General features: G+C 38.2%; 1 protein-coding gene across 2 annotated transcripts in view; it reads right to left on the reverse strand.

Annotated features, from left to right (window-relative positions):
- Positions 1-12,725, reverse strand: part of ARHGAP19 (Rho GTPase activating protein 19) — a 57,376-nt gene that overhangs the window by 28,772 nt on the left and 15,879 nt on the right. Inside the window, exons 1-5 of one of the 2 annotated variants that reach the window (XM_032432506.1) lie at positions 11,126-11,421; positions 7,292-7,557; positions 5,487-5,567; positions 3,829-4,038; positions 1,408-1,634 (exon numbers count right to left, since the gene is read on the reverse strand). In XM_032432506.1, coding sequence (XP_032288397.1) covers positions 1,408-1,634; positions 3,829-4,038; positions 5,487-5,567; positions 7,292-7,557; positions 11,126-11,256 — 915 coding nt within the window. In that variant the 5' untranslated portion in view covers positions 11,257-11,421. Of the gene's footprint in view, positions 1-1,407; positions 1,635-3,828; positions 4,039-5,486; positions 5,568-7,291; positions 7,558-11,125; positions 11,422-12,725 lie in introns of those variants that run through there. The other variant, XM_032432507.1, reaches the window with a different exon arrangement.

Raw genomic sequence — 12,725 nt, forward strand, 5'->3', positions numbered from 1 at the left:
TTTTTTTTTTTTTTTTTTTGATAAAGTAAGCTCCATGAGCCCAATGTGAGATTGGAACTCACGACCCCAAGATTAAGAGTCGCAAGCTCTACTGACTGAGCCAGCCACGCATTCCACAACTGCTCTCCTTAATCTTCCTTTTCTCATTTCTTATAATCTGGAAAATCTTTTATAAGTCATCATATTCTATCTGTTTCTATTCTAACAACCTTATAAGTGATAAAGAACTAATTTATGCCCAGTTTACAGAGGAAGAGCCTAAGCATAAAAAGGGCAAAGGACACAGATAACATAGCTGGTTTGCAGCTTCCAACCCAAATATTCTGGCTCCCAATTCCATCATACAATAAAACCTATATTATGAATGGGCAGGAACAGGGGCACCTGGGTGGCTCAGTCAATCGGGCGTCTGCCTTCGGCTCAGGTCATGATCCCGGAGTCTCAGGATCAAGCCCCGCATTGGGCTCCCTCCTCAGCTGGAAGTCTGCTTGTCCCTCTGCCCCTCACCCTGCTCGTGCTCTCTCCCCACCCCCATCTCTCTTGCAAATAAATAAATAAAATCTTTAAAAAATATATATATATGAATGGGCAGGAACATAAAGCTATGTGCCTCCAGGTCAAAAATGAGTTCAAAAGACTTTTGATAATTTATTTCTCATGTAAGTCACTGAGAAAGCCATGATTTCATGGGGCACCTGGGTGGCTCAGCCGTTAAGCGTCTGCCTTCAGCTCAGGTCATGATTCCAGGGTCCTGGGATCAAGCCCCGCATCCGGCTCCCTGCTCAGCAGGAAGCCTGCTTCTCCCTCTCCCACTCCCTCTGCTTGTGTTCCTGTTCTCGCTAACTCTCTGTCAAATAAATAAATAAAATCTTAAAAAAAAAAAAAAAAAGCCATGATTTCAGTAATAAAAAACACATTCAGCTTTTTCCATTGAGAGCTTATCTACAGGAAATAGAAAAGTCAGGATAAGGCAGGACTGTTCTGTATCATCTTACCTAAAAGCTTAGTGACGTTATCCTGTAAAATTGTATGGGTCTAGTCTAAATTTATACCACACAATCTTCAGAAATCAATCTGATTTCTCAAAAGGTTTTCCTGTTAAGAAGGAATATACAGTGACCAGCCAAAATGAGTATTCTAGTTTAGGTAGTAGCTGTAATTTTCCACTAAGAGCTTCCATTAATAAATTGTCTTTCAGGTTTATCAGGGATTGATTTATACATGAGGTTACAAGAACTGGCCCCTTCAGGTTTGATGACTCCCTAATGAACTAATAAAGTATGTTCCTAACCTTGTAAAGTTGAAGAGTAGACCTTGGACCCTTGATAACCTCACCAAGGTACAGCCAGAAGATGAGGCCCAGCCCAAGAAAACCAAGCAGTCTTTGCTCTTCCCCTCAACACTCACATTTTTCGGCCACAGGACATGGGGTGCAAACATAAGGGCAAGGTTATAGGCAGACATCTTATTCTTGTCTTGTTTCTTTGCTGTCTGGTACAGGAGATCAAGCAATAACTTCAGCAAGTTACGATTGGGTGGAGGGAGAATGAGGAAGAGCAACTGGAGAGCCTCAATCTGCCGCTCCTTATCTGGAACATTGGTCTTGTTTCCTTTATCATCAAACTGCATCAAATCTTAAGGACAAAAGAAATGATTGCAAAGGAGGGAGAAAATACAAGCAAGAAAAATCACCATGCCTACTATTATCCTCCCCTCAACTCCAATCAAAAAAAGAAGAAAAAAAGAATCAGGCATAAACAGAGATTATAGCAAAATGTAACAAAATAGTGTCAGTACAATTCAATAATAAAAAGACCAAAAAAAATTTTTAAATAGGCAAAAGACCTGAATAAACATGCCTCCAAAGAAGATATACAAATGGCCAATAAACATTTGTGTACTCTGTATCATTAGCTATCAGGGAAAAGTAAATTAAAACCACAATGAGATACTACTTTATACCCACTAGTATGGCATAACCAAAAAACTGAAAATAACAAGTGTTGGCAAGAATGTTGAGAAAGTTAAACCCTCCTACACTGCTGGTAGGAATGTAAAATGGTGTACTTTGGAAAACAGTTTGGCAGTTCCTCAGAAAGCTAAACAGTGTTACCATATGACAAAGCAATTCCATTCCTAGGTACATATTCTTAGGGATACAGAAAAATGAAAAGAGCTCCACACACATCTTTGACAATGGCACCCCCTTCACTTTTCCTCACCCAGATATTTTACTGCTAAAAGAAACAGGATAGTGAATTATGCACTGAGAACAGGATGATCCACGCAGCTCCTCCATGGAATCAGAATCACTGTTTCTCCCCTAAGAAGCTACACAGGTTATCAATAAAAACAGTCCCCTGGATAATCAGCACTTCAAAGGACACAAATAACCATTTGGATGTAATTCATATAGTCCTGAAAATTATAATGTGTTGTTTAAACTATTTAACTTCAATAATAATTCCAAGTTTAGGAAAGGCAGGTAATATTTCTAGAAACTATTCCCTGTTAACATGAAACTGAAAACAAAAATCCCTTCCAGTTATCAGCAAAGCATACCAAATGCTGCAACTGTGCCACACCTCAATATGATCACAAGGAACAGTGAGTCACGGGGTGGGGGAGTGGAGGATTTCAAATATTGCACTAAATTAATTCAACGGAAAAGTAAACAGAATAAGCATTCATGTTAACACTTATAAAAAAAAAGTATCGATATTTTCCATATCTTTTTCAAGATCCAACTTTATTTCTCTCCAAAATAATTATAAAGTCATATAACGTTCTAATAATATTTATTCATTTGTATAATCCAGATTGTCAGAGAGTGCTTAAAAAAAATCTAATCTTATGAGATTTTAGAAATTCAAGCTAGTTTTTTAAATAGTAAAAATGACTCAACAGAAAAAAAATCTTATATTTTCCTTAAAATTAAAAAAAAAGAGGAAAATGCCCAAGGGCAGAAAACCAAGTAACTGCAGTATGGATGGTGATGCTGTGTGCACTTAGGGCCTATAGCAGCCTAAGAGCTGTGCAATTTAAAAATGAATTCCCTACCGCACAGACATAAAAGAGAATGAGGAAAATATGAGCTGAAAATGGAACATCCTCCAAGATACACTGAGTGAAAAAAGCAAACCACAGAACAATGTATATAATATCCTACCAATACATAAAAAAAGAGAAAAAGAATATATGTAAGTATTTGTTTGTAAATGTATAAAATACCTCTGGAAGGATACATTAGAAATCAATAGCCTTGGCTGCCTCCAGGAAAAAAAACTGGGTATTGGGAAAGAGAGGTGGGAGACAGGCTTTTCACTGTATTCTCTTTTGAATCTCTTGAATTTTGAACCATGTGAATGTATTGCTTATTTAGAAAGCAAATAAAATTATTTTCAAAAAACAAGTTTCCAAGATTAGAGATGATCTCAACTGAGGCATAGTAATACTTAGCTAAAGCCCCAAACCAAGGCAAATACAGCAAACCTGTAACCATCTCAGGTATGTGAATCAACCCAGTGAAAAGCATTCATTTATTAAGCAACTAAAATATTCAAAGCACAATGCTAGGATCCATCAGGGATTCAAGAATAAATAAAACCCAGAATTTATCATCAAAGAAGCTGACTTAGCAAGAAAAACACCTGATTAAATCAAACTTAATTAGCCAATACTACCCAGAGAGCCCAAAATATCATGAAGTCTTAACCAATTTTGGCAAAAGTACTGCTGTGGGTTACAACCAACAGAAAATGCCAAACAACTTTACTCAATCGAAAGAAATGTATTTATGTACATCTCCTTCTCACCTCCTATACTCACCAGCAATTTTGAGGTGTGCATGGAAATGTTTATGAGTCAGCAGGGGCTCAGGTAACTCTCCCAGAAACATCTTCAGCAAGGTAGCAACGTCATTTGAATGAAACTCCCCCGATTCCAAGTCAATATCAGTTCCATTATTGAGAGCATCTCTTAAAATCTGCTGCCGGACACTATTCCCTGGTACTCTAAACAAACCCTCTACTCTCAAGTCTGTTTAGCATGGAAGAAACAGAGGACATGCAAAAAGAAGTTACAATTAAAATAAGTCATCTAAAAGACTACACTTGAAAGACGTTATATAAAGACCTTGAAGGAGGTTTTCTCCCCTTTTCCCAGAAAAGTTTCGAACCTACTGGCCCCTGAGGAGACTTATCTGAACATCCCTGAGCACCTGGAGACAGTCTCCCCAGGACCAGGCACATCTGGAGACTGAATTTAACCTAAACAATGACTGGAATGAGCTTGAAAAATAAGTTGGAAGAAAGCCAAATCTCCCAGAAGGCCCCCTTCCCTTTGGTCATCTCAGACTTTGTCTGGAGGGGCTGAATTCATCTGTGGAAGTTTGTTGCTCCTATAAATGGTTTCCCAGTCCAAAATGAAACTAGAGTCTCTGCACTGCCCCAGAAATTAGAACTCTAACCTGTCATATCACCTTTCAGTCTGAGATTCCCAGAAGCTTAGGATCATCCCAACTGAACTGTTTTTCCTTTCCAACTAGGTTCTAAGTTAATCTAAGAGGATAAAGAAAGATGAGAATTATAGTTTTGGTTCGATCTGGAAGAACCATGAGAGTTCATGTTTTCAGCTTAGGCACATAGTTATTTTTGTATAGCCCCCTAATTCAGGGGTTCAAGTTCAAATGCCTAGAGGGCCAGGCAGATAATAATAAATGAATGAATGGGAATCAAAACAAACTAGAGAGCACATACCTGTGCTCCAGTTGATTGTGTCCAAGTGGGGGCCCCAGGATACTAGATCTTCCTATCATCCAAAGAATTCGAAAACCGGGACTTTCCCCATTCTCCACTGATAACTGATTTTATTTTTAATTTCATCCTTTGCCAACCAAACAAAATATGAACACAGAGGACTCAAGTCCTTATGCCATCAGTTTGCAACCTCTGCTCTAGCTCCTACCACAGTGCCCCACATAAAATGTCATAAATAAGCATTCGTATTGAATTTATCAAAGCATCACACACCCCACACATTTCACATACACTCAACTGTACCAAGCACTTAGAGCAAGACATGACCAGTATGACTACCACAAAATAAATAGGAATTAAGCAAAGAGTATATTTTAATTATAGAATTACAGAGATGAAAATTATCTTTGGTGATAAATCATGTTCCCTTGAGTAAAGATTATGATTCTTTAGAGACAATGTATTTTTCCAGAAAAAAAAAGCCTGAGTCAAGGGGAAGATGTGATTTCATAGATACTACCTAATTTATCTACATCTTTGAGAGTATAAAACAAACCAATATATGAGATGAAATTTAAAAGGAAATATATTTAGAAACATACCACCTAAAATTATCATTGGTTAGTGTCTTTTGTTCATTGACACCTAGTAACTCAAGGAAGTTAGCTTTCAACAGAAAACTGACAACTCTTCATTAACAAAGAACAACAAAATCTTGAGAAGTCTTACTTTTGTGTAGATACTCAATCAGTTGGTATATCTGGGCAATGCCTTCCTCCGTCAATGGGGATCCAAATACCACTCCTTTTTCTAAAAAACATATGACAGGACAGAGCTATATTTTCTATAAATAGTACAAAATCATCGTTCTTAAAGCCACTCAAGCATCCCATGTTAACAGTTCAGCAAATGCTTTCACGGTGAGTTCAGTAAACAAAACCTTAAAGCTGGAAGTACATCCAAAAATGCAACAACAACTCTCAATCAACTCTCTGAAAGTTTAATATTAGGCTATGGGTTCCCTGAAGGCAAAGACCATCTTCTTATTTAAGTAACAATACCTAGGGGCGCCTGGGTGGCTCAGTCGTTAAACGTCTGCCTTCGGCTCGGGTCATGATCCCGGGGTCCTAGGATCGAGCCCCGCATCAGGCTCCCTGCTCAGCGGGCAGCCTCCTTCTCCCTCTCCCCCTCCCCTCCCCCTGCTTGTGTTCCCTCTCTCGCTGTCTCTCTTTCTGTCAAATAAATAAATAAAATCTTTAAAAAAAAAAAAAAGTAACAATACCTAGCGTGTTGATATTTAACTTAAAAGAAAAACAGTGAGGCACCTGGGTGGCTCAGTCGGTTGAGCATCCGACTCTTGGTTTCAGCTCAGAGCATGATCTCAGGGTCCTGAGATCAAGCCCTGCATTGGGCTCCAAGTTCGCACAGAGTCTGCATGAGTTTCTCTCTTTCCCTCTCCCTCTGCCCCTTCCCCCACTTGAGCCCACACACTCTAAGATAAATAAATAAAACCTTTAAAATAGATAAAGAAATAAACAGAATTTAGAACCACGATTGTCAAGGTATGACAGATTATCCACTAGCGTTGGTATAGGGCCTGATCTGTTATAATGTTTAAACTTTTTTCTACCATAAATGATTTCCTTATACTTAATAAAATCAAATAGTACCTCCTTAATATCTTATCAAAAGCAGTGCCACAATTTATTTTCTAGGAAGGCTTTTATTTTGGGTGACTCATAGGTATTTGCCTTATCAAAGCAGTCCATAGAAAGAAAACCTTTGAGAACTGCAATAAAGAATGTTCAAACTTTCTTTACTGTACTCTCCAGCAATGTCATAGGGCATGAAAATCAAGGTGCCCCTGATAACTACCTAAACTAAATCATGTCATCTCTCTCAGGGACTGATATACTTGCTTTAGTTTAGCTACTTTTTAAAATTTTTATTGCTGGGGCACCTGGGTGGCTCAGTTGTTAAGGGTCTGCCTTCGGCTCGGGTCACGGGGTCCTGGGCTTGAGTCCCGCATCGGGCTCCCTACGGCGGGAAGCCTGTTTCTCCTTCTCCCACTCCCCCTGCTTGTGTTCCCTCTCTCACTGTGTCTCTCTCTGTCAAATAAATGAAATCTTAAAAAATAAAATAAAATTTGTATTGCCAACTTAAGATTTTACTACTTAAGGGGCGCCTGGGTGGCTCAGGTTGAGCGTCTGCCTTTGGCTCGGGTCATGATCCCAGGGTCCTGGGATCGAGCCCCACATCGGGCTCCTGGCTCAGCAGGGAGCCTGCTTCTCCCTCTCCCTCTGCCTCTCTCCCTGCTCATGCTTTCTCTCTCTCTCTCTCTCTGTATCTCTGTGTCTCAAATGAATAAATGAAATCTTTAAAAAAAAAAAGATTTTACTACTTAAGAAAATGAGAAAAATGACAAAAAAAAAATATACTTTACATAATAGCAACTCAGTGAATGTGCAGATGTTAGGAGGTGAAGCCCAGGGAGGAGCTGAGACCTGCCCACCCTTCACAGACACATCCCCTACCCTTTCGCTTGAGTGACATTAGAGACCGGAAGAATCCCGATGCCGGGCCAGCCCCACCAGGCAATTTAAGGTCCACTTCCCCCATCAGCTGAGCCAACTCGGTTCCAGGTAAGTCAATGAGCCTTGTGATATTGCTGACCACCAACTCGGTGAACACCTCAGGTTTCTCATGTCGGAGTTTTTCCACAAAAAAGTCAGGATTGAAGATAATGGGCTGCCCTCGAAGGGAAGAGTCATTGCAGATAACAAAATTACAGATGGCATCACTGAAAAAAATAAAACAGAAGACACTTTAGGGGGATCATTTTTACATTTTTCTCACGCTAAGCCATACAATTATTTACTCTTTCTGTGGGTTAATCTACATATTGGTCTTTTGAAAAACCTAATCCTTAATCTGCTCACTGTACAAAAGAAGACAATTTGAGCTTGTTGCTATTTAGGTTATACGCACCTAGATACTTAGGAATTTCATTTAATTAAAAGATACCAAATAACCTCTAAATATGACCTGACTCCCTGCTCAGCGGGGAGCCCGCTTCTCCCTCTCCCTCTGCCCCTCCCTGCCGCTCGTGCTCATTTGCGCTCTAATAAATAAAATCTTTTTTTTTTTTTTTTTTTTTTTTTAAAGATTTTATTTATTTATCTGAGAGAGAGAATGGGAGACAGAGAGCATGAGAGGGGAAGGGTCAGAGGGAGAAGCAGACCCCCCGCTGAGCAGGGAGCCCGATGCGGGACTCGATCCTGGGACTCCAGAATCATGACCTGAGCCGAAGGCAGTTGCTTAACCAACTGAGCCACCCAGGTGCCCTAAATAAAATCTTTAAAAATAAATAAATAAACAAATAAATAAGACCCGAATTTGCCCCTTAATTTCAGGCATATGCCATAAGAAGATACAGATCCTTACAGCCTCGCAAGCCCAACAGTATATTAAATTTGGTAGTCACATAGAACACATTTCCTTATTAAAATAGCCAAACCCTGAATTTTTACTGTTAAATGCTTATAAGACGCCAGACCTGCCGCTGTTCTTCCTAACAGAGCAATGGGTACTAGTGAATTAAGGCCTTCCTGGCACTACAGCCTGTCCTGGACAGTATTTCCATGCGGTGTCCCAACTGCTCACAGGACCACATCTAGGCCAGTCTCAAATGCCACAGAAACCACATGACAGTAAGCATGAGCCTATTTAAGAGCTAAAACTACATCTAAATAGTGTAATAGACATTTTGGAGACATCTACTCTACCCATAGGGTTCTTTAGTTCCTGGGTCCCTACACAGGTGTTTTCTTTCTTTTCTTCTTTTTTTTTTTTTTTAAGATTTTATTTATTTGGGGCGCCTGGCTGGCTCAGTCGTTGGGCCTCTGCCTTTGGCTCAGGCCATGATCCCAGGGTCCTGGGATCGAGCCCCGCATTGGGCTCCCTGCTCCGCGGGAAGCCTGCTTCTCCCTCTCCCACTCCCCCTGCTTGTGTTCCTGGTCTCGCTGTGTCTCTCTCTGTCAAATAAATAAATAAAATCTTTAAAAAAAAAAAAAGAATTTATTTATTTATTCAAAAGAGAGAGGGAGAAAGAGAAGCAGACCCCCCCAACCCCCCGAGCAGGGAGCCTACACAGGCGTTTTCTAATAATCAGCCCACTTTAATTGAAACAGCTGCCCTTGGATTCTGTTCCTCATAATCGAAGCGCCTTCACCAGAATGGAAGGCATTTACAAGTATATAAAATAGACATTAATTCCACCTTACCCAGGTCCAGAAATAGGTTCTATTTTAACATCCTTCAACTCTGGATGACTCCACCCATCATCCAAGTCCAACCTTTGTTCAGACAGGTTCTTCTCTCTAGGGCACTTGGAAAAATTCTCTATCTTGCCCCTAATTTCACTTTTCTGTCACTGAATAATACTAAGCAGATACGTTCTGTTGGTCCCTGATCTTAACTGGTTTCCCACTCCTACATTACCTGCGCTATATTCCTGGCAAAGCTCCTTTGACTCTCAAGAAATATTTTCTTCCCTATTCACTGTTTTCCAATGCCTAACTACTATACTCCTTTGTACTTTTAACATGTTACATATAAGAACTATATTATTCCATCTCTGATAGCAGACACAACACTACTTGTTTGTATCCATTATCAATCATCTCTAATGGCTTGTTCTAATCCTTATTATATAAACAGTCATCTGTTATATAACCAATGAGTAGACAGAACACAAAACAGAAAGAACAAGTCATCACATCTGTCAGGCAAAGCTGAAATTCACCTGACACATATAAACATTCCCATGATAAAAAAAAACAAAAAAAAAACAGTTACAACTTAAAAGTCTTCCACAACATCCTAGGTACCAAAAAACTGTTTCAGGAAAAATGACACTCTAAATATTAAATATTAGTAATCTATAATCTACTTTGTCAACACTACATGGATAATTTCTAATAATGGTATAATGAAAACATGGCATGGGAAAACTTCAAAGTTCACCACTTCTTCCTTGAAAAATTACTACATAATTTTACTCAATTGTCCAAATCTTCAATTGCTGGCTTACTAAATTCCTTCTTTTCTCTGAAATGATAATAAAAGAATTCACATAAAAATTTAAAATTATGAACATGTATTCTCAAGCCAAAAAGTTATTAAAGAAAGAGATCTAAAACTGCTTATCGACTTGACCTTTTTATACCAAGGAAAGGTTATTTTCCCTATAAAGGTACAAATGATTATAAGGCAATTAAAATCAAAAGCAAGTGTATCCTAAACCATTGACAAAACCTCTTTTTTGTGTGTGTCAGCTTATTTCAGTTAAGAAACATGAGTCAATATAAAACTACTCTTTATAATCACCACCAATGAGAAATCACTACTCTGAGCCAGAAAAATCATGAAATGTGTTAGCACTTCAGAGTCTTATAATTTACTGGAGTCTGAACTATCATTTTATGGACTTCACATCCCTTTTAATTCTGAAAAACAGATTTCAGATCAAATTAGTTCTAACATATAAATATGCATAAATAGCATCCATTACATTCCTGAAGTAGAAACACAACAGACATATAACCTTCAGACCTTTATTTTATTAATATCCAGAGCAATATTTGGTTAAGATTCTAAAACTTCCATCACAGATGACCCTCCAGCACTAAACTGGATCAAATACAAAAGTGAGAAAGGAGCTAGAAGCACAAAGCCCTAGCTACATAGTTTCTCAATAGAGTCCTTCCTACCTGGCCATCACCCCCAAGTCTGCCCCCTCCTAAATAGGTAGAACAGGTAGAAAAATAAGTAAGTTCAAGGCTCCCTCTACCTATTCACAAAGAATACCAGAAAAAGTTCCCTTGGAAGTCCTAACCCATAGGTAATAAGCAATCTCAGTTTCTTTTCTCTTTCTGCTTTTTCTCCCCTTTCTTCCCATAATCGTTCACTCTTGTTTTGCCCCATTTGAATGTCTTTAACCTAGTTTTTTACTTCTCTTTTTTCACTTTTTCTGAGTGGAGCATCTATCTGGTAAGACAGGATGTAAGAGAGAGAAATGATTAAAAAAGAAGTAAAATGGAAGATGGGAGACGGAAAAGATAGAGTGGGTTACATTTTTTAATTACCCCCATACCACATAGGCTGCTAATCCCTTTCCACAGAATACACAATACCACAATATAAAGCCGAGAATATCAAGGAACATGATTAAGAACTTTAAGAGATTTCTAGGACTAAAGAAAAGAATACTACATTTAAGCAAAAACAACTTCCTACTCTACAGTATCTTATTTTAAAACAAAGTCTAAGTTTGCTCAAGGTTCAAGAAAAAAAATTTAATTTCTTACATAAGTGCTGAAAGCTTCTGATGAGGCATTGGTAAACCGAAGAGACAGGGAAAAAAGCTTTCTCCTTGTTTGTTGTGACAAAGGAACCCTCCTTTCCCTGCCCTATCCCAGCCTACACAAATTCCAGACATGTGAGAGGACACAAGGACACATTATGGGGCCTGAAAGGCAGTACTCATCAGGACTCTAAGCACTCATTTGCAAGTAGGAACAAAACAGAAATAAACTGGACCAGTTCGTTGTATTTGCCAACATGTAGATGAAGCTCAACAGTAGTCTCCCATCACACTGAAAGTTGTATTAGACAAAACAATCATATAATGTAAGAGTGTAAGGACAAGTACTTTTATAGTATGGAGGGAAGTATGATCCCTACCTCACATCATACATAAAAAATAGAAAAAAGATCAAAATATGAAAAGCCAAACTTTAAACAGTTTAGAAAAGAACAACGAATAATAATGGAGGCAGAGGAAATGTGTCTTAAACAAGGCATAAAAAGCATAATCCACAAAGAAAAGACTGATATATTTAACTACATTAAAATTTTAAATGTGTGTACAACAAATGACATTATGAACAAAGTTCTTTAAAAATGAAGTCAAAATGCCTCTGGAGAGAGGAACTGGATGAAAAAACGGGAGTGAGAGAAAAACTTTTCACTGTATGTTCTTTTGTATTTTCTGGATTTTTGATTCATGTGAACATACTACCCATTCACAATAAATACATAAATAGATTTAAAACCTTAAATTAGAAAGCCATAAACTGGAAAAAAAAAAAAAACTTGTCATGCATATAAAAGGATTAGTATTCAGAATTTATCAATCTAAAATTTTATGTCTAAAATTTAGAAGAAAAATACAAAGAAAATTAGACAAAAGATATGATCAAATAATTCATAAAGGAGGGGCCCTAAGTGACTAACACAATAAGAAAAGAATCTCAACTTTAAGTTACAAGGGTAGGGGTGCCTGGGCGGCTCAGCAGGTTAAGCCTCTGACTCTTGATTTCGGTTCAAGTCATGATCTCAGGGTTGTGAGACTGAGCCCTACGACGGGCTGCATGCTGGGCATGGAAGCCTGCTTAAGATTCTCTCTCTCCCTCTCCCTTTGCCCACCCCCAACTCACGCAAGCACGCACACTCTCTTTCTCTCTCTCTAAAAAAGAAAAAAAAAGTTACAAGGGTAAGCAAATTGAAGAATGGTATCTTTCCCCATCCATCATTTTGGCAAAAACTATCAGATTCAGGCAGTATCTTTTTATTCCTAGTTTGCTAAGGGTTATTTATTTATTATCATGAGTCAGTGCTTAATTTTACCTATTTTTGTGCATCTATTGATATGATTTTTCTCCTTTATTTTGTTAATGTGGTGAATGACACTGATTAATGTTAAACCAACCTTGTATTTCTAGAATGTTGTTATATTATCATTTTTATATATTGCTAAATTTGGTTTGCTAATAGTCTGGGTTTCTCCATATACATTCATAAGTGAGACTGTCATGGAACTGCTTTCTGAAAGTAGAGAGTTCCTATGAAATCTTTCATAAGCCAAAATGGCATTAAATAAAGAAGCAATTACCATTAACTTATATG

This window comes from Phoca vitulina, unplaced genomic scaffold (genome assembly GCF_004348235.1).
Source record: "Phoca vitulina isolate PV1807 unplaced genomic scaffold, GSC_HSeal_1.0 scaffold48, whole genome shotgun sequence".
Taxonomy (NCBI): Eukaryota; Metazoa; Chordata; class Mammalia; order Carnivora; family Phocidae; genus Phoca; species Phoca vitulina.